Source organism: Phyllostomus hastatus, unplaced genomic scaffold, assembly GCF_019186645.2.
Source record: "Phyllostomus hastatus isolate PE091 unplaced genomic scaffold, TTU_PhHast_1.1 phas_contig_133, whole genome shotgun sequence".
Taxonomy (NCBI): Eukaryota; Metazoa; Chordata; class Mammalia; order Chiroptera; family Phyllostomidae; genus Phyllostomus; species Phyllostomus hastatus.
In genome coordinates, this window is record NW_025333577.1 from 2672907 (window position 1) to 2695024 (window position 22118).

A 22118-nucleotide genomic window follows, 5' to 3' on the forward strand; every position below is an offset into this window, starting at 1 on the left:
ACAGTCAATAATCTAAGATCTAAACCCAGGTTGCATGGACCAAGGTATGGGGAGTCTACTCACTAAACTCCTCTTGGACTTCGGGAGTACATAGAGGTTCAACAAATACCTGTTCATACTCATACCACCCAGTGCCAGTGCACCTTGAAGTCCTCCTCCAGACCAGCAAACTCCAAGCAATAAACCATAAAAATGGGTGAACACTAAAAAGCAAGGCTTTTTATTATATTAGAAATATTTTGAATTTAAAAGTGATGAAATGTGTTAATAATGTAGATTATTCCTTAAAGTATATATTATGTACCTACTACATTATGTACAGCAGAAAATCCAAATTTGGAAATGTTTTCCAATATTTCAAATAATTATTCCAAAAAAATTATTCCATAAAGCAAAAAATTTCAAGGAGTGAAAATGGATAACATTACAACATACATCTGTGTTGTTTCACTCCATGCTATTAATTTGTGCTAATCTCCTTTACAAATAGTGGCACTAAAAGAAAAGGTAAATTACAGAGTATACATTTTACTAAAAACAGTAATACATACACAGCTGTAAAAATGCTCATAATAAATCCTTAGGGAAATGCAACTAAAATAACAGACACCATGATGAACACATGGAAAGAGCTAACATTTACATTTATTAAACTAACATTTTCTTAGAGTGAGGAAATGCAACCAATATACTATGAGTAATAATGCATAAAAGCACATTTAGTAGAAATTATTTTTTTAGGTTCTTCAAAATTTATACATAAAACTTCTGAGAATGTCTGCACTGTGAACATATAAACTAAACTCAGACGTGTCCTGAGAAAACTTTCTTTAGTGTCATTACACTGAAAAAAAAAAAAATTTCCTAAAATCTAACCATTAACACAGTGACACGTCACAATGTTGAAAGGGTATGTACTTATAGTTGAAGATTTTTGATATTCACTTCATCATTGAAGCCTTTAACCAGTGTGAACTGTGCTAAGGCTGGCCCTGACTATGAGAAAAACAATTTCCAATATTTGATGTCACCATAAGGCTTATCTCCTACAGAAACTCTCTGATGATATGAAAGGATAGAAAAAGAATGTCTCACATTTACTGTATTCATAAGGCCTTTCACCAGAGTGAAATCTCTGAATATAAGAGGCTAGTGCTACAAGAAAAAAAATTTCTTATATTACATGTATATATGAAACCTTTCTCCTGTAGGACTTTTCAGAAGACAACAAAAAGAATGGATAAAAAAATTAAGATTTCCCAAATTTTCTTAGAAGAACTTAAATCGTAAATTCTCTAATGACAACAAAGGCAATGGTGACTGGTAAAATATACCCCATATTCACACAACTCAAAATGCATTTCTGCCATGTAACATCTCTCAAAATAGTGTAAATCACTGATAGAAGAAAAACATTTCCCACATTCACTGCAGACATAAAGCCATTCTCCAGTGTGAACTCTCTGATGACAATGAAGGTTAATGCTACAAATAAAAAGACTTCCCATATTCACCACGTTCATAAAACATTTTTGTGTAAACTCGGATGCTATTAAAGGTGACTGCTACAGATAACAGATTCCCTCCTTTCAGTGCACTCATAAAGCATTTATCCAGTGTGAACTCTTTGACAACAGAAATCAGAATTGTGGTAATTTCCTACACTTAGTGCATTCCTAAGGCCTTTACCCAGTGCGAATGCATTGATAACAATGGAACGCAGAGCTACAAGTATATTCATTTCCCACATTCACTGCACTATTATGGCCTTCCTCAAGTGTGAATTCTGATGTTTATAGAGGGCAGAGCTTCTGGTATAAGATTTCCCACATTCACTGCACTCATAAGGCCTTTCTCCTGTGTGAACTCTCTGATGATAACGAAGGGCAGAGCTAATGAAAAAAGATTTCCCACAATCACCACACTCATAAGGCCTGTTTCCAGTGTGAACTCTCTGATGATAACGGAGGGCAGAGCTACATGTTAAAGATTTTCCACATTCACCACACACATATGGCCTTTCTCCAGTGTGAATTCTCTGATGATTACGAATGGCATAGCTACGATTAAAAGATTTTCCACATTCAGTGCACTCATAAGGCTTTTCTCCAGTGTGAACTCTGTGATGTTTACGGAGCTCAGAGCGACTGGTAAAAGATTTTCCACATTCACCACACTCATGAGGCCTATCTCCAATGTGAATTCTCTGATGTTTATAGAGGGCAGAGCTACTGGAAAAAGATTTCCCACATTCACTGCACTCATAAGGCCTTTCACCAGTGTGAACTCTGTGATGACATCGAAGGTCCCAGCTAATGTGAAAAGTTTTTCCACATTCACTGCACTCATAAGGCCTTTCTCCAGTGTGAAATCTGTGATGACGTCTAAGTGCCCAACTACTGTTAAAAGATTTTCCACATTCACCACAGTCATAAGGCCTTTCTCCAGTGTGAACTCGGTGATGACGTTGAAGTGCCCAAATACTGTTAAAAGATTTTCCACATTCACCACAGTCATAAGGCCTTTCTCCAGTGTGAACCCTCTGATGATAACGAAGGGCAGAACTACAAGTAAAAGATTTTCCACATTCAGTGCACTCATAAGGTCTTTCTCCAGCGTCAATTCTGTGATGCTTATGTAGGTCAGACCTACTGGCAAAAGATACTTCATGTTGGCCAAACTCATAAGGCCCTTCTCCAGTGTGAACTCTGTGATGTTCACAGATGTCAGAGCTACTGGTAAAAAATTTTCCACATTCACTGCACTCATATGGTCTCCCTCCATTGTGAACTCTCTGATGATTATGGAGGGCAGAACTATGGGTAAAAGATTTCCCACATTCACAACACAGAAAACAATGTCTTCCAATAAGGGATCTGTGGTTCTCAACAAGTGTGTGATCATGACCGATGGCTTTCTTGCATTCTCTTTGGCTGTAATGTTTTCTGCTTTGAAAAGCCATTCCAGACTTAGAGATTTTGTTTGTCCTATGCATGGTGTGAGTAGCCATTTGCCTGAGATGTCCTGAGCTGATGAGGAAGGACTTTCCAACCTGAGTAGAAGTACAAGGCTTCCATGACATATGGAAATTGTGGCTCTCTGTAAGTGAAACTCTGTCCACATTGCTTAAGATACAATTCTTTGTCATGTCCCACTGCTCCTGGTGCTGGTGACTCTGTGCATTGAAATAAAATGGTTTTGCACATCTCCCACATCTCAGCAGTGTTAAGCTGTGCTGTGTTTCCTGATTGTCAACCAAGAGGAAAATGTTTCTCAAGACTGGTCCACAACTCTCACAGGGGTGGCTCTTCTGGGTAGCCAAAACTGACTTGGGTTTCTTATATTGTGCGATTCTTACAGAAATGCTCTGTTCAGTAGGTGCCTCCATATCCTCTGGTCCACAGCAACAACCTGAACAAAAAGAAATTCTGGTAAAATACATGGTGACCTACAGGGAGGCAATTTTCTCACCAACAACTTGCATTTGTTACATCTAGGCATGATTCTTATGAAAGTTTTCTAGACAAGTGAGACAAATTCTGACACAGTGGTTATTGTACATTACTAGGCCACTAACGTCTATAAATAATAGCCACCTCTATAACAAAAACATTAGTTTAGGACACAACACAAAGATGAGAGAAGGGTATATAAGTTGTACCACTGTAGACGGCTGCCTGCAAAACCCTTCCTGCTGGTGATGTCAGGCTGTGTAGAGGAAAGGGAATGTGTCTAAAACCATGAAAATCAACCACAGCAGAGCAGATGCTGTGCAAGGTTTGTGTAGAAACATGTGCACCCTTCAAGATGCAACAGGTATTGACCAATGTTGAAGAGCACAACAAAAAGACTCCTTAGGGAAATGGCAGTGATGTAGTGGTTAGAGAGGTACAGTTTATCCCTGGCTATAAATTAGAGTAGAAATGATAACTATGAGAACTAACAGATAGGCCAAGTATCAACACTTGGAAAGGGCAACTACATTAAGGTGCGGTCACTGGAAATGGTGACAAAATATAGTTAAAGAGAACAGATTACTCATTAAGTGTTAACAAACCCCTGGCATCAAATGCTCCCCAAGTGCCATTCAGAAATGTCAGAAACCCTCTGAGCCCATCCTTTCATGGCTGGACTCCTGTCTCTCTTGTGATAAACAAGAACCCGTCTGCCTCCCTCCCAGTTAAGCAATTACATGGAATACTGACGATGCAAATGCAAGAGAAAACAGAAGAAATACACAACCAGCACTGTTGTAGTACAATTCAGCACACTGTCATGTGAGAAACAAGACATCCTAAAATGATAACAAAGTGAAGTCATCAAGAGGATAACAATTTTAACCACTATGCACTCAATCACAGAGCACCTAACTACATCACGCCAACAATATGAGACCTGAGAGCAGAAAATGCAACAGTACTAGACAACCTGAATATCCCCCTTTCAACAATGGGTAAATCATCCCATTCGAAAGCAATAAGGAATTATTGAAGTTGACTATACTTTAAAAAAACAGAATAAATATATACATAGTATTTTATCCAGCCTTGGCCGAGTGGCTCAGTTAGTTAGAGCACTGGCCTGTACACAAAAAGGTTGAGGGTTTGATTCCTAGTAAGGGCACAAACCTAGATTGTAGATCAATTCCTGGTTAAGGACAAGTACTGGAAGCAACTGATCCATGCTTCTCTCTCACATTGATGTTTCTCTCTCTCTGTCCCTTCTCTCAATCAATAAAAATATTTTCCAGTGAGGATAAAAATAAAAAGAGATATAGAAATAATCAACAGGAATATAAAAAATGCTTTTCCTCCCTATTCAATGAGAAATCCATTAGGCTTCCAGAAACACTACTGACCTCAAATCCTTCCCTGTAAGGGCTGGAAATGGAATTTAGACTGAGAGGCCCCCAAATCACCCATAGCCTTTGGTTGGAGGATGAAGGAGCAGACAGTAAGGCTTAAGATACTTTTCATATCCCGGCTGGTGTGGCTCAGTGGATTGAAAGACAGCCTGTGAACTGAAAGGTCCCTGGATTGTTTTCCAGTCAGGGCACATGCCTACATTGTGGGCCAAGTCTCCAGTTGGGGGCGAGAAAGAGGCAACCTATTGATGTATCTCTGGCACATCCATGTTTCTCTCCCTAACTTTCTTCCTCCCTTACCCTATCTCTAAAAATAAATAAATAAAATCTTAAAAAATAAATAAACAAAAGAAAGATATGTTTTATAACAAAGGTAAGATAATAGCTGTGCTACTGCCTCAGGGCAAGGTGGGTGAAACTTTCAGCATATATCCGGACTCCTAATGTAGCCAGAGGGGCACTCCCATGGAGTCACTCCTGCCCTGACCTAGGGATGGCAACAGAAAAAATGTAAATATGGAAGAACTGGTAAATGTAGCTCAGAGTGGAAGGAGTCAGAGATGAGGTCATACAGGAGGCTCTGGTGTCAGGATTTAAAACTAATGGTGAGCAGCCATGAAATAATTTGGTCATAAGTCTTGGAAGGTAGTTGAACCATCAGAGAGGAATGATGTAATAGCCATGTGATATGGAGAAATAAGAGAGCAGCTAGCTATGTAGTTTGTGGTCAGGATTTGGCCATGTGGCCTGGTATAGTAGGAAGGAGACATGTTGCTCTTCTGATCTGACAGGCTCTAGCTGACTCCAAAGACTCTCCTTTGCAAGACAGTGACTTGCTGCTGCCTTGCAAACCTGGACTCTATCTGGACTCTTGGGACTTACGTCTTTCCCTGACTTCACTCTGATCCAGTGTAATGTGGTACATCCTTTCCTGGACTGTTACACAAAAGCTGATGACAACATACCCCAGATCCTGGAGGACAGAATCACTTGCACAGCTGACTTAAGGTAAAGACATAAAGAACTTTTGGGGCTTTTGGCTTTCAGCCTTTTAGGGAACAAGGGAAATGCTGCATCTTGTGGGAAAAGAGGGCTCTGAGCATAAGTGCTCTGAGCACCCCTGCCCCTGCCGCCAGGGTTGGAATGTTGTAAATAAAGACATGTTCCTTCTAATACAGATTGTTGGGTCATTCATCAAGGTGTCACATGGATGAACCCATGTCTGCTCAGTGACAGGTTCAGTACACCAGGTACTGGGGCTGAAAGAAGAGGAGGGAACATTGCAAATAAACAAGCCTTGGCAAGTGCAGGATCTACACAGAAATCTGGAAAAGCAAACTGTGTATACAGTCCACATGTGAGGGCAGAGCAACCCCAGAAAACTTTAGGGCATGGGGAAATACAAAGCTTAGTCCAGGTCACTGCTGAGTAAAGGGTCTTTTTTTTTTTTGAAGTGAGAGTTAGTTTATTGAAGTTTGGGGCAACGAGACAAAAAGAAAAAACCCTAGAGACCACAAGACCAGCTGTTGCTGTCCATTGCTTCCTGGGTACAAGTCTGGTCAAGACCCTTATACCTTAGAAGGAAACCACAACCCTGGGAAAAGAGAGGTACACACATGCCAAAGAAAAGTGAGCAGGGACAGTGAATGTCTTACCCAGTGAAGATATAAGGGCAAAGTTCTCCAGCATCACATCGAGATACAGTCGTCGCTGAGCCTCACTAAGAAGGTGCCATTCTGTCCTTGAGAAATACACGGCAACATCCTCAAATGTCATAACAATCTGTCAGAATTAATACAAATTAACTGAAACAGTCTGTCTGAGACCTTGCAATCCTACTGTTCCCCATGCCCAACCCACTCACAAGCCACCAGTTCAGAGAAGACACCAACCCTTGGTGACAGAGCTGCCTGCGGTCTCATCTAGTCTCATTAATCACTCACATCCCCTGCAACAAAGGCAGCAGGATGAGAGTAAGAGGGGCAAATAAATGCCATCTAAACTTGGGACCATGCCTGAGGGCCCCATCCTTCCTGCTAAGCAATTTCACTGATCCTCCCAGATCATGCCTCCAAGGCACAGCAAAACATTGACATATGCTTCACCATTAAATCACAACACCAGGTATCCAGGACCATCAGCTCACACTTCCTCTAGCTATGCACATCACTGTGTGATCTCTACCTCCTTCACATCTTCACACCACAGGTTGACTCCCTCAGCTCTGCCCATTCGCTCTCATGCACAAAAGAGCCATGACTTTTGCACGTCTACATCTATTGCCCTATTGAACACCATGTGTTCAGCTGCTCACTTGATATTTCTACTCACTGCTCTTGGAAACTTTTAAAAATGTAAACCAAAAAACCTTCTGATATTCCTAAAGAGAATTAACCTACCACCAACTTCCCTTGCCCAGTTGATGGAGCCTCCACTGCTTCAGCTGCTAGGACCAAAAACACTGGGGTGGTTGAACCATTTCCTTTCTCTTCCACAACTGTGAAATGTGAAACTCTACTTGCCTTTCTTAAAAAACTGAGATGGGGAGGAGACAGTGGAGGTGGAAGACCATATAAGGGAGATAAATGGTAATAGAAAAAAGTACAATAAAAAATGGACCAACAAGCCAACCTTTCCTTCTACCTCTGAGGCCCAGCTCTGGTCCATCAGCTCTCCTCTGGATCATAGAACCCACCTGGTCCTATACTCCCTGTCTCCTCCCTTAACTCCCATAGTCTTTTTTGCATTATGCAGCCAGATGGAGCCTGTTAAACCCAAGAGAGACCAAGTCCTTTCTCTTATGCAAATTCCCCATTTTCTCCCTAAGAGATACTCAGATTATCATTTGGACATTTTATAGGTCTGATTATTGACTCTCCCAGCTCCTTGTTTTTAATACAAAGGATGGACATCAGAGGTGCCTATTCCCAGCTCTGTGGCACGACCAAGCATTTTCATGTGCAGGTGTCTCTCCCTCAAAAACCTTCCATTACTGCTTACACTGGCTGCCTGTATGAACCTAAAAAAGGGGGGTATGGGTCACATACTAAACCTGACTAGCTTAGGGGAGTCTGCCATGATAACCTTAAAAACTGAGACTGAAAATACCCCCATAGATGGCCTGAAGTTAAAACTGTCTAACTAAAGACAAGTCATGGCAAGGAGTCATGTCTTAGGCCAGTCTTTTCCCTTAGAAAGATCAATCTTTACCTTATGTGAGCCCATCTTTGTGTTTTTCCATCTATATTAACACATCCTTCAAATGTCAGGATAATTTCATTTTTATTTTTACCCCTCAGGGTACAAACGCTGTGCCAGAGCCCCAAAATCCTGCATTGTTCTTCTTATTGTGCTAATTATCTATAACCACCAATGTAAAAGAACCATGTGTCTATTCACTTTTACTTTTTATATAACACCAGAGTTTCCTTCCTTGTTTTCTCCTGCCTCCCACACCTATCACCAATGGATTTCAAGTTCCGCATTTATGTCTTCCCTTTTGATTCTGATGTATAAAATCAGTGCTAAAACTGCCATTTTCCGAAGCATTTTCTCACTCCATTGAGATCTCTGTTTCCTGGCAATCATACTCAGCTTAAAAAAAAAAATTTTTAAAAAGTCTACAGGTTTAATGTTTTTAACGTTGACACAAGAAATGGGAGCATCTTGATATTACCGGTGACTTACTCTCAAGATTGGGGTATCGCCAGGGTCCCCACAACAGAGAGCTGAGAAATGACCAAGGAAAGAGTCTTTAGACACTATAATGTAATGTCACCACCAGGTAGGCACTGGGACACCCTTTCCTTGTCTAGTTTCATAATGGTTTTCATCTTCGGGAACTGTGGGAAGAAGTAATCAACCATCCTTTCAGCTCCTCGTAAGCAGGTCTCAGCTGTATCTCAGCCCAGCCCTGGGGTCTGGTGACCTCGGGCCAAGTGTTTCCTCAGTGCAGCCTCTTACCAGTCCTGTGACCTTGAACAGGGGCTCCTATTCCTGTGCCTCACTGCCCTCATCGCCCCATTCCAGTCGGTTTTCTATCTCAGCAAGAGCTAAAAGACTTTGTAAACCATGACACAGCCTGTGTCACAGTCGGTTCACGACCATCCCGGGCTCCCAGGACCCTCAGATTGAAGGTGCAACCCCTCTGCCTCCTAGTCGGGACGTGACTCCGCCTCAGACCTTGAAAGATGTAAGGCCGAGGCCAGGTCTGCGAGTCCTTCAGAGACAGCAGCATTCGCGCGTCGTTATAGGGCGGCCCCTCAGCCAGTCACCCTCGCCCACCCCATCACACCGTTTGTACCCACGAGCGCTAACGGTCCCGAACGCCGCGGCCTGGGCAGCAGAACGTGACCGGCGTCCCGCACTGGGGCTGCGGGGCTCGGTGGGCTGAAGGGAGCGAAGGAGGAGGGCCCGGGGACGCACACTCACCTCTGCCCGGAGGTTCAGCAACGCTGCCGCAGGCCGACTCTGTGTGCGGAGCGACGCAGACACAGCGGGCGAGAAGGGGGCGCCGGGCACCGCGGTCCCCATCCCGAACCAGGCGCGAGTCACCCCGGGCGGAGTCACGGAGCCTCACAATCGCGTTTGTGATGCGGCGACCAAGTCTCTCCGACTTCTCGTGACCGCATCGCTACCGCGGCCCAGTGCTCAGCTCCCTCTGACAGGTGAAGTACCCCTGACAGAAGACAAAATGCCCGCCAGCAAGGCGACGGAAGCCCCGCCCCCATGCGTTTGGCCCCAACGGAAAAGCCTTTTCTGAGCCATTCATTGGCTCAGCCCTCGAAGTGCCTTCTGGGTACTGCGGTTCCTGGCGTCAACGGAGGTGAAAAGAGGTTTGCCCCTCCTAAGAGGAGAAAAGACACGGGCTCCCGAGGAAGGTACTGGAAAATGACGAGTCCTGTTGGAAAAGAGATCTTGAACATGACATAAGGTGTCATCTCTTCCTGGTGAAGGGTCATGCTCTTAAAATCCCGAAAACCTCATACTTGTCATTTGGTGTGCCTCTTTTCCCCCTTTTCAACAGCACCTATCCCTTAAAATTTACTATAAGATGAAATTTTTTTGACTGCTTGCTAGCCATCAATAAAGGCTCTAGTTACAATCACTTTTATTTACTCGCTGATAGGTAACACAGCCCTAGAAGAGCCCAGTAAGTAGATGAAATAATCAGTAAATGATGCCAAGTCTTTCCTTACATTCTTACAAATTTTTCTGCTCACAACTTACTGTCTTTGTCACCTGTTGTTTCCTCGGGTTCTCACGAATGAAATGGATTCACACTTTGTAGAAGCAATTTCATGGTAGCCAAGTTTCCAGCAGAGACATAGTTCAGGTTAAATCTCTCGTTCTTAGAAGTCAGAGTCCTTTGTTTACCACCCATTGTGCCTTACCTCTTCTCAGGCTTAATAGAGCCTTTTCTTTCTTAGCTATATAAGCAATTCTCATTATATAATTTCATTAATCAACACTAATACCGTTCTATAGTTTGACCTAAATCACTTTTGGAAATATTCTGCAGTCCCCATGCAGACATTGTCAGTGCATTTTCAGCAGGAATGATCATGTCCAGGATAAGTAGTAAAATCTCAAATTCAAAATCTTTGCCTTAGGTTCAGGTGCCCACTTTTGACATAATCATATGCCAACATTGCACCCATTCGGCAGCAAATATAAAATTGGTACATAAGCAGTATTCCCAGATACATGTATATATTCTTACAAGTTTGGAATACACCATATCTGAGAAAATTCAGTAAAAAGTGTCATGTGGAAAAGAATGAGTGAATTCATCACTGTTCCCTGACAAGATCCACTCTCTGAATCCCAACCTTTTCCTCAGGTTCAGATGCCCATTTTCCACACCTCCTTGGATGCCAATAACTGTAAACTGGCTAATCACATTCCCAGATATACTTACAAAACAATAAACTATGTATGCCTAAGTTAATGTTAAGAATGTAATGTAATGTAATGTAAGAATGTAATGTAAGAATTGTTAATGAAGAAAAACTAGTAATTCCTGTTATTGGAACACAAATAAAAAGCAATACCAGATAAAATAAATTCTGAGGAAATAAAAGGTATGGTGTCACACCATTCACTTGTTTTAGGGCTGCCTAATATCTACCCTCCATGATTCCTCCACACATCTCAAGTATTTTTGCTCCCATCTGTGAGTGAACACACCTAGCCTCCTGATATTCAAAGAGCTTTACTCCCCATGAAATGAATAGTAAGATGACTTTATTCAGTTTCTGAGAGAACCTTAGTGACTTTATAGCAACTGTTCCATGTATATTTGACATTTTCAGTACATGAGTTACAAATAGATTTCATAACAATATTTTACTTACATGTCTATGAACTTGGGTGTTAAAACTTTTTACTGGATTTAGTCACAGCAAGACACACTTAGAACAGGCCAATAAAACTTTGTAGAATATGAATAGCAAGATAATCAACCAGGTGAAAATTCTCAAGAAATAAAAAATGGAGGCGATGTTAGATTTCAAGTGAAGTTTAAACAGTGTGTAAAACTGACCTGACAGTTCTGTGCTGGGGAACCTTAACTGATATTGTGCTTATTGTTCTCTTTAATATAGCCTAAATTTAACTTTCCTTAATTTCTGAAATATTTATTGATTAAAGAGAGTAAGAGAAAGAGAGACTTTGATCAGCTGACTCCTACATGCACCCCAACACAGGTATACCTTACTGCAAATCGAACTTGTGATGCTCTGGGGCACAAAATAATACTCCAACCAACTAAGCTACTCCAGCCAGAGCTAATTTATCTTATATGCATTGTTTTCTTTAAAATGTACTCGTATCTCAGGATTAACTGGAATCTGGAGTAAGGGTGTCTGTGGCCAGAGTGTGCTGGAACCTGGCATTCAAGAAAATCTATGTGCCAAACAGCCGTGGCACAGGCAGATAGAGACTGCAAAGAATGATGTGGGTTTAGAATATGGTCAGAGCTGCAGGGAAGACGTGGTGAGAACCATTGTCCCTAAGTCCACTCTGAACCTAGAGAACAGAATAAGGTGGGGGGTAGGGTCCTCTCATGGAGAGAGGTGGCCACTCACCCAGTGAGATCATGATACCTAGGTGTGCAGCATCACTTCTGAATACAAGGTCCCCAAATTCATATCCAGCTGTGCCCTATCCTGCAGGATGAATGTCAAGACCATGACCCAAAAACACTTTCGGAGACAGAGTGAGGTATCAAAATCACCTCAGTGGATGGTATCTTAGTCTGTCATCAGAAAAGTGGGTAAAGGAACAAAGACCCAGCCCAAATCACCAGTCTCCTGAGGATCACAGTCTGTGCTGGGCTCAAAGAGCAGGCAAATTGCAGTTCAGATACTAAGATTCCCCTTGAAAATCCACCACAGCTGACAGCTGACGGCATTCCCATTAAGACTGGGGGGCCTATGGTAAGTGCTCTGCAATGCTAGAGAAATGGCAGGGGGGTGGGGGAGTGGACCATAATTGCAACAATGCAAACAGCACTTTTAGCTGAGCCTCCTTTTCCTAGTGTGGCTGCTTCAGTGAGGGCTTCACAACTAGTGCTGGGGATTATCCCTGGCTCAGGAGCCAGAATCCCAGGTTGGAGTACAGCCACTTCAAAGCTGATACCAGGAGAAAGGACAGACCCAGGGCCAATAGGCTAGGAAGTTGAGCATCTGTCCAAAAAACATTTTGAAAAAAGCCTGAAAAAAGTGTGTTTATCGGGCTCTTCCTCCCTTTGACATACAGAGTACACTTTATGGCAAACAAATGCAAGTTTAAACTTTTCTTCTTTATAATTGCTGTGTAATAAATTCAGGTGTCCTGATAAAATTAAATAGAATATGGACATGTCTCAATAGTACATAAAATAAATTTTACCAGTGATCATCAACCAAATACCTCAAGGACAGCTGGCACAATAAAGTCCAATACATAAACATATTGGATGAAAAAGCCCACCCTGGCTGGTGTGGCTGAGTGGATTAAGTGCCTGCCTGTGAACCAAAGAGTAGCCGGTTTGATTCCCAGTCAGAGCACAGGCCTGGGTTGTGGGCCAGGTCCCCAGTGGGGGGCATATGAGGCAACCACACATTGATGTTTTCCTCTTTCTCCTTCCTTTCCCCTCTCTGAAAATACAATCTTTAAAAACAAATCCTGGTAACAGCTGTAATGGTGGTTGACTTGAGTCAGTGAATTTGTACAAATGGATCACAATGCTAGGCCTCCAGTATGTCTGCTTCAACAGAAAGAACCCACAATTACGTAGAAGCAAGCAGAGCAAAAGTTTATTGAAAATACGGTACACATTGGACAAAGGAAGTACAGGTTCTACCAGGAATGAGTGGCAGGATGGAGTAAAGGGTTGGCATATTTTTCTGGTTTGTTTGTTACCAATGAGTTTCAGTACTTTCCTGATGTCAAACCATTTCATCCAGGGACACTGATAAAAGCAAAGACAGATTTTTGAGGCTCTGCATTGGGCAAGAACACTGAGATAGTGCCTAAGGATCTGTGCCCAGACTATGAGGCTTAGGAAACACAGAAGGTGCTGGGGTTTGTGGCATGACTTTAGATGTGAGAAACAAAATTAAATGAAGTCAGGGTAGCTATTAGACCATTGTTTTTTAGCTACCTATTCACAACTGCCATAGTTCTGGCAGGGCTTGACTTGATGGGGCAATTTGGGGGAACACTTTTTTCTGTTTCATTCCCCCCCCGGAGAGACTTTGTACTTATAATTTATTACAGGTTAGTCGATGGAGGTCTCTTCTTCTGTAGCTTCAACCTGTAGATGAGGGACATTGGCCTAAGTGAGAAAAAAACTTTTTAATACATTTAGTTTTATGTACAAAGCAACTTGTACATTTTAAGGTTTAAAACTTGAGTATCAGCTCTGGCCACTGTGATTCAGCTGGTTGGAGCCTCTTCCTGTAACTGAAAGGTTGTGGGTTTGATACCAAGTCCAGGGCGGGTGTATGCAAACAACCCTAGGTCTGAACACGTATGATCCCCAGTCTGGTGTGTATCTGAGGCAACCAGTTGATGCTTCTCTCTTGCATCAGTTTCTCTCTCCATTCCTCTCTAAAACCAATGAAAAAAAAAAGTCACCAGATGTGGATAAAAGTAAATAAACTGAGGTTCATCTTTCCTTCATAGTGAAGCAAAAAGAAGTGTAAAAAATAAACAGGAATAAAATTACACCAGAGAAATGTCAATTCTGAATAAAATCCTGTATTCCTGATCCTCTCATCTAGTGACAGCACTCAAGTCACTGTTATTTAGGAAGATGCCTGGGGAGCACTGACAACAAACGACTCCCCCTGTTCTTTTAGAACAGTGTGAATGCAAAGGGGCCATATACTAAACCTGCCAAGCTCAGGGGAGGCCTGCATGGTAGCCTTATTAACTCAGAGTCCTAAAGTAACCACAAAGGATGGTCTGAAACTGATACATATTAACTAAAAGCAGTTTATGGCAGGTCATCATGTTGTAGGCTACAATCTTCCCTGACAAAAGGCAATCTTCCTTGTAAGCTGTGTACTGTCTTTTTAAAAAAAGACTTGATTTGTCTTTAGACAAAGGAGAAGGGAGGAAGAGGAGAGAAATATCAATGTGTGGTTGTCTCTCATGCACACCCCCACTGGGAACCTGACCTGCAACGCAGGCATGCATCCTGACTGGGAATCAAACCAGCAACCCTTTGGTTTGCAGGACGGCACTCAATCTACTGAGCCACACCAGGCAGGGTGTGCATTGTCTTTCTGTATCTATGATTAACATACCTTTGAAAAATCAGAACTTGCTTTTTCTAGAATCTTCAAAGTGCAGCTAGTGGAGACCACAAATCTCCTTGTTAATTGTTGACTGTTAATTATCCTGCACCCATTTAAAAAAACTGTTTCTGTCATTTTGTTTTTTATCCAATTACAAGAGTTCCTCCCACCTGGCTATTCTATCACTAATGGATATCACATAACCCATTTACATCCTCTCTTTTAATTGTAATATATAAGGCAAGCTGCAGAACTGCCATTCTCTGGAGCATTTTCTCAATCTGTTGAGGTTTTGCTTCCCAGAAGTTGTCATCATTTGACTCAAATAAACTGGTAATAAATTCTTACAGGTTTCGATGTTTCTTACATTCACAACAGTCCATCACCCACCACCGCTAACTGTGCCATGGTCACAATGACCCAACAGTTTGCCCAACTGGCTCCCATCTCTGGGAATCTGGCGTAAGGATTTCAGTGGTGGTCAGAGCGTAGCAAGCAAACACAGGGAAGACTGGAAAGGAGGACGTTAGTCCAGAACGTGGTCAAGCCTGTAGGAAACACACGGCAGGTGCTACTTTCTCATCCAGCCACCAAGCACAGACTATAGAAGGACACGAGACCAGGATCCTGCAGGTCTCAAATATCATTTCTGAATACTGGGTGCCAGGGTTCATGGTCCAGCTGTCCACACTCCTGTAGGGTCAATGTCAATGTCATGTACCAGAACATCTCAAGAGTCAAACTAAGGCACCACACTCACCACAGTGGATGGGATCCAAGCCTGTCACCAAAAAATGAGGGGAAGAGAGACACAGGCTCTAATCACTGAGGTGTCCAGAGGGCAAAACTCCGTGTTGGTCTCAAAAGGGAGGCAAATTGCAACTCAGAGTCAAAGAAGACTTCCCTGAAGAAACCACTGGAGATGACACAGACAACAACATTCCTGAGAGGACTTCAGGTCAGATGGTAAGTGCACTGGAATGTCAAAGGAATGGCGGGAAAATCATGGTAATAGAAACAATGCAAATGGCAGAGGCAGCAACAGTATACCTGCCCCACAGGCTTCACAAGCAGTGGTAGAGATTGTGCCTAGTTCTGAAACAGAATCCCAGGTAGGAATTGACACTTGTCTGCTGTGTAAACTTGGAGAACCTTCTATATTTCTCTAATGCTGAATTTTCTCAGCAATTCAGTATTAGTTTCACTTTTCAGGTGGTTCCAAAAATCAAAAAAATGCCCAACAAGTTAACCCTGGAATCCTGGCATCGACAAGTACTGAATTTGTTACTTCTATTGATCTTCAAAAACCAAGGTAAGAGTTATCATCACCTGAATCTCACATTAAGCCAATTGAGACTGAAGGAGCTCTAGCAAGTCACTTGGGAGTTTCCTGGGGAAAGACCCCACAGTGATACCTCTGTGCCCAGCAGCACCTGCCTTCCTGCAGGTGAATCAGCAGGTTGCGAAAAGCCCTATTGCTCATAGGCACCCCAAAACAACAGGGCCTTGTGGGCACTGAAGGGAATGAGGGGTGCCTGGCCTAAGAATGTCTCGCAGTCAGAGGCTGGAATTGCCTAAGCCCAGGCAGACTGCAGGTGCAGCTTCTGCACTGCAAGTGCAAACTTTAGCTCTTGACCTCCTCCAGCAACTCAGGTATGAAGACATACCCATTTTACACTGAAGAAAAAAAAGGCCAGGAGTAGAGGGAGCATCATTTCTCTGTGACTCCCAATGATATTTGGGGCTCTGGGATTCAAACCCAGGCTTCCTGACCAGAGCATATGGGAAGAGATCACTGCCCTCCTATTTTCCCCTCCAATGGGGTTTGGGACTCCATCTGCATGCCATCTGGTCCCCTTGAGCGTCCTATTGCAACTTATTAACCACCATGATAGCAGACCAGAAAAATGGGAGAACACTACAAAGCAAGAGCTTACTGTATTATTAAATGTCTCAACTTCTGTAAATAACAGAAAAACGTTATCAGATCAGGTTAAAAGTGTTCATTAATTTGTGCAGAGGACAAAATTTTAAAAAAATATTAGAATATATTATTCCAATATAAAACCAATTATTCTATATTGAAAAAGGCACAAAATGAATGAAATTCCAACATGCATCTTTCTAGTTTCACTGTCCTTTTGTTAAAGAAAATTGCCAAAATTCATAGCAGATTAGGTTGAACATATAATCAGACATTTTACCAAACATACACAGATAGCAAACAAGGCTATACATCTGAAACAAGGCTCACCATAAATCCTTAGGGAAATGTAACTAGTGAGGTAGCATGACAAAGTTTAAAAGGGTTGACATAAAGAACAATTGGCCAAACCAAATATTCTCTAGGACATGAAGGTATTGGACCCCTCATATACTATTGGGAGAATGCAAAAAGGTAAAATTAGTCTAGATCACAACTTGGTAACTTAAACATTTACCTACTCTACGACTCAGACTGAGAGTGCACTGTGCACTGAATTATTGACAAACGTAAAAGAAACATGTATCTATGTAAGGAATTATACAGAAACGTTTATCCCAGCTTGATCTTCAATAGTCAAAAATTTAAAATAACCTAATGTCCATAAATGAATGGATAAACTAATGGTAATACATTTGAAGATAAGAATATTTCTCAGCAAAAGATGTGCTAATATATCATTAAATACATCTCTAAGTATTTATGGTATTTATGCAACATAAATTAAACCAGAAAAAATACTGTGATCCCCATCATATAAATTCTAGAAGATGTAAAGTTACCCATTAAAATAAAAAGTAACTAATGGTTACTTGGGAGAGCTGTGAAGGGCAGGGAGAGAGATTTTTAAAAGATATGAAGTAGCCCTGGCTTGTATGGCTCAGTGGATTGAACGCAGACCTGGGAACCAAAAGGTCACCAGTTTGATTCCCAGTCAGGGTACAACATATCTGGGTTTCAGGCCAGATCCCCACTTGGGGGCGTGTATGAAAGGCAACCAATGGATGTTCCTCTTCCTCTTTAGGTCCCTCCCTTCCCCTCTCTCTAAAAAAAATTTAAATAAGTAAAATCTTTATTAAAAAAGATATGAAAAAAAATACACAGTGACAGATATGGTCAGCATTATGGCTGTGGTGATGGTTTCATTTTAATACATAGGTCAAACTTCATCAGATACTATACTTGAAATATATCATTTAGTACATGTGTATTATACCATACTAAAGCTTTTAAAAAATTGCTCAAGATAAAAAAGAAAATTGTGTATCCAACTTTTTAAAAAATAGGGTTGGCAACTATATTCAATTCATGTGCTCATGCCCTCTAGTGGTCAGTCTTGCCTTAGTGACAGCACATAGAGCAAACAATGACAGAATATAGCAAACCAGGAATGCTGACTGGGTCACAAAAGCCACATCCCTGGACTATACATACCCCTTTTCTTTACCTTTGATTTCCTGCCTGGGCACCAACTGTCTTGAGGTGAACATCTGAGGCCCTACAGAAATTCACAAAATCTTTTGATTATTTTCAATGAAAATGACTTGGGCCACAGAAGACAAATAAGTTGGGAGAGTCTCAGATTTGTGAACTCACCACTCCCGCTATCTTTTTCACAAATACACTTCTTGATACATGTTTCCAAGAGGCACATTCCATCTAGTTGGCTGCAGTCTCCTCCAACCCCTACTAGAATAGTGATTCTCTAGCAACCATAACTTCCCATAACTTCTACTGTCCTACAATCAAGTGACTACCACCTATGGTATTGTAGGTAACAGGGCACATGGCTCATTTTAAGACCTTTGAAAGTGATTCCCTTCAAAAGTACTGACATACCCTGTGAACCAGGTAAATTCATGCTACTCGAAGAACTTTTTTTCACAAATGCTCTTCCTCAGGTGATTTTTGAGTCTCCTCGAACTTATAGCATCCTGGCTTCACGTGACCAGGAAGCCCTGCAGTCTTTCCTAAGAGGACATGGGCAATAATACAAATTTGGTAAAAAATGGTGACCTAATTGCTGCGACCATATCACCCAATCTGAGGCAGAGAAACTTTGAGACCCCCATAAAGGTTGCTCACCTCTTCATGCTTGTAGAGCCCACATCTGCTTATAAACCCCACACAAAAATACAATACTCAAGATTAAAGGGCACTTAAAAAATAAGACATTCATTATTTTACAAACCAAAGAGACATGGACCTGGCAGTTCTTGCATTGGTGACTTCAACACTGAACATATTCATCACAGGTGTCTAGGGAAACCAGGTCCCTGAAGAAAACAGTCCTTCTCAAGCTGCCCGCTGAACTCAGATGATGTTTTCCGTGGTCAACAATGGGTCAGGTCCATGCCCCAACTAGTCAGAGTAAAGGAAATGCAGATCTCCTAAGGGCTGAGGCTACTCCTAAATCCCTCCAACAAATCAGAGAACAGAGTTAGCTTCCCTGAGGACATTAGGACAGTGACTGATGAAAACTGTGGGGACCTGCAAGGTAATACAAGTAAAATAGCTTCAACCAGAGAAATTTTGAGTGATGTAAATCTGCAAAAGATCTGTGTCAATTAAAAAGTGCAACACAGATACACATGGTTCCCACATGACAAGAACTTATGGGGAACCTCCCTTCCATTGATGTTTGGATGCATGAGTATAATTAAGACAAACAGGGCCTCAGAGTTTCCTCCTGTGTAGTTAACACTGAACAACAAAAAAACCCCTGTACATTTTATACACATCTAAGGCCTTCCTCCATTGTGAACTCTCATGTGCTGAGAAAGGTTAGATTTTCTGCTAAAAGATTTGCCACATTCACTACAATCATAAGGCCTTTCTCCCGTGTGAACTCTCTGATGATAATGGAGTGTGGAACGAGAAGTAAAAGATTTCCCACATTCATTGCATTCATACGGCCTTTCTCCTGTGTGAACCCTCTGGTGAATAATGAGGTGAATTCTTTGGGTAAAGGATTTCCCACATTCACTGCACTCATGGGGCCTTTCTCCTGTGTGAACTCTCCGGTGTCTAATAAGTATCGAGCTATTTGTAAAAGATTTCTCACACTCACTGCACTTGTAAGGCCTTTCTCCTGTGTGAACTCTCTGATGATAACCAAGGGCAGAGACAGAAGTAAAAGATTTTCCACATTCATTACACTCATAAGGTCTTTCTCCTGTGTGAACTCTCCTGTGTTTAGAGAGGTATGAATTCTGACTAAAGGATCTCCCACAATCAGCACATTCATAAGGTTTTTCTCCAGTGTGAACTCTCTGATGTTGATTCAACTGGGAACTATCCCTAAAAGATTTTCCACATTCACTGCAGTCAAAAGGCCTTTCTCCTGTGTGAACTCGCTGATGACAACGGAGGGCAGAACTAGAGGTAAAAGATTTCTCACACTCACTGCACTCATAAGGCCTTTCTCCAATATGAACTTTCTGATGATAACGAAGGGCAGAGCCAGAAGTAAAACATTTTCCACATTCACGACATTCATAAGGCCGCTCTCCTGTGTGAACTCTCTGATGTATATTGAGGTGATTTCTTTGGGTAAATGATTTCCCACATTCACTGCACTCATAAGGCCTTTCTCCTGTGTGAACTCTACGATGTCGAATGAGTATCGGACCATTGGTAAAAGATTTCCCACATTCGGTGCATTCATAGGGTTTTTCTCCAGAGTGAACTCTCTGATGATAACAGAGGGCAGAGCCAGAGGTAAAAGATTTCCCACATTCACTACACTCAAAAGGCCTTTCTCCAGTGTGAACTCTCTGGTGTTGGGAGAGGTAAGATTTGTGGCTAAAGGACTTCCCACATTCACTGCACTCATAAGGTCTTTCTCCTGTGTGAACTCTTCGGTGTATAATGAGGTGATTTATTTGAGTAAAAGATTTTCCACAATCACTACACTCATATGGCCTTTCTCCTGTATGAACTCTCTGATGGTAACGGAGGCCAGAGCTAGAGGTAAAGGATTTCCCACATTCACTACATTTATAGGGTTTTTCTCCAGTGTGAACTCTCTCATGATAACGGAGAGCAGAGCTAGAAGTAAAAGATTTCCCACATTCATCACACTCATAAGGCCTTTCTCCTGTGTGAACTCTGCCATGTTCAATGAGGTCAGATTTTCGTTTAAAGAATTTCCCACATTCAGTGCACTCAAAACTCATTTCTCCAGTATCAACTGTCTGTTGTTGAATATGAACAGAGCTATGCCTGAAAGATGGCGCACACTCACAACACACATAACAACTTTCTCCAGTGTGACTTCTCTGAGGATAAATGAGGACGAATTTTTGGTTAAAGGATTTCCCACATTTGCCACACTTGTGCTGCCTTGCCCCAGAATGAATTCTTCGGTGTTGACTGAAGGTTAAGCTTCCCCTAAAGGATTTTCCACAGTCTTCACAAACACGAATTTTGTCATCAGTGTGGACTCTCTGGTGAATAACAAATGAAGATTTGTACCTGAATGTTTTCCCACACTCATGGCACGTAAAACACTGTCTTTTAGTGTGCACACCTGAATCCTGAACAAGTGTGTTTTTCGGACTAAGGGCTTTCTTGCGTTCTTCCCAAGTACGACTACTTTTTATGCTTTGAAAAGACACTTTATTTTTGGAGATTTTGTTTGGCTTCTCTCTGGTGTGAGTCGCCTGTTGCTGGAGATGTCCTGAGGTGGTCATGCAGTCTTTCCCAACCTCCTCACAGGTAATGGGCTTCTGTGACTTAGGGAAATTGCAGCTCTTTGCAAACGAGGCTCTGTTCACATCACTTATAAAGAGTTTTTCTCCTGTGCGATGCTCCTGGTACTGCTGACAGTTTGCACTGAAATCAAATTGTTTTGCACATGACCCACATCTCAACAGTTTCAGGCTGTGTAGTGTTTCCTGGTTTTCAGTCAAGTGGAAGATGTGTCTCAATACCGAACCACATATCTCACAAGGATGGGTCTTCTGGGAAGATGGAGGTTCCTCTGGAGTTCTGGTCTGTGACACTCCTACAGGAATGCTCTGTTCAGATGGTGCCTCCACATCCTTTGCTCCACAACAGCAACCTGAGTGCAAAGAAATGCTGGTGAAGTACACATTGACTTTATTGGCAAGGAGCAATGCAATCACAAATGTTCAAATGAAAACCAAAAAAGAACTGAGATAACTATGCTTATGCTAGACAAAATAAGACTTTTTAAGTCCAAAACTGTCACAAAAGGCAAAGAACCTCCTGATACCAAGTAATCAAGAGAAAATAACTGTTGTAGTACATATGTACCCATAATTGGAGCACCTAAATATACTAGGTAAGTACTAACTAACGCAAAGACAAAAATAGACAGCAATATGATAAATGTAGGGGACTTCGATACTCTGATTGCTAGAATAGATAGATCACTGAAACAAAAATATCAGTAAAGGAATATTGAATTTAAACTCCCCTTAAGAGCAAATGAGCTCTTCCCGAAAGCAATGAGAGA

At 41.9% G+C, this 22118-nt stretch overlaps 2 protein-coding genes across 8 annotated transcripts in view; both read right to left on the bottom strand.

Moving 5' to 3' along the window:
* Positions 1-217: 217 nt before the first annotated feature.
* On the bottom strand, positions 218-9569 carry LOC123825255 (zinc finger protein 883-like). 2 transcript variants are annotated; one of them, XM_045848631.1, is made up of 3 exons: positions 9296-9569; positions 6520-6646; positions 218-3411 (listed from the first exon to the last, which is right to left on the bottom strand). In XM_045848631.1, the coding sequence occupies exons 1-3, from the start codon at positions 9395-9397 to the stop codon at positions 1751-1753; spliced, it is 1890 nt and encodes a 629-aa protein (XP_045704587.1). In that variant the 5' UTR covers positions 9398-9569; the 3' UTR covers positions 218-1750. The 2 variants fall into 2 exon arrangements, with proteins under 2 accessions (XP_045704587.1, XP_045704596.1); XM_045848640.1 differs by lacking the exon at positions 6520-6646.
* Positions 9570-17627: 8058 nt separating this feature from the next.
* Positions 17628-22118, bottom strand: part of LOC123825374 (zinc finger protein 211-like) — a 44343-nt gene continuing 39852 nt past the window's right edge. For all 6 annotated transcript variants that reach the window (XM_045848769.1, XM_045848760.1, XM_045848751.1 and 3 more), the window contains one exon: positions 17628-21701. In XM_045848769.1, coding sequence (XP_045704725.1) covers positions 19378-21701 — 2324 coding nt within the window. In that variant the 3' untranslated portion in view covers positions 17628-19377. The remainder of the gene's footprint in view (positions 21702-22118) is intronic.

Excerpts from the sequence above, each read along its gene's own strand:
- LOC123825255 (XM_045848631.1), bottom strand. The coding sequence starts at position 9,397 with ATGGGGACCGCGGTGCCCGGCGCCCCCTTCTCGCCCGCTGTGTCTGCG. Across the intron at positions 6,647-9,295 it reads TGCTGAACCTCCGGGCAGAG|ATTGTTATGACATTTGAGGA; the intron begins GTGAGTGTGCGT and ends TAATTCTGACAG. Across the intron at positions 3,412-6,519 it reads TGCCCTTATATCTTCACTGG|GTTGTTGCTGTGGACCAGAG; the intron begins GTAAGACATTCA and ends CTTTTTGTTCAG.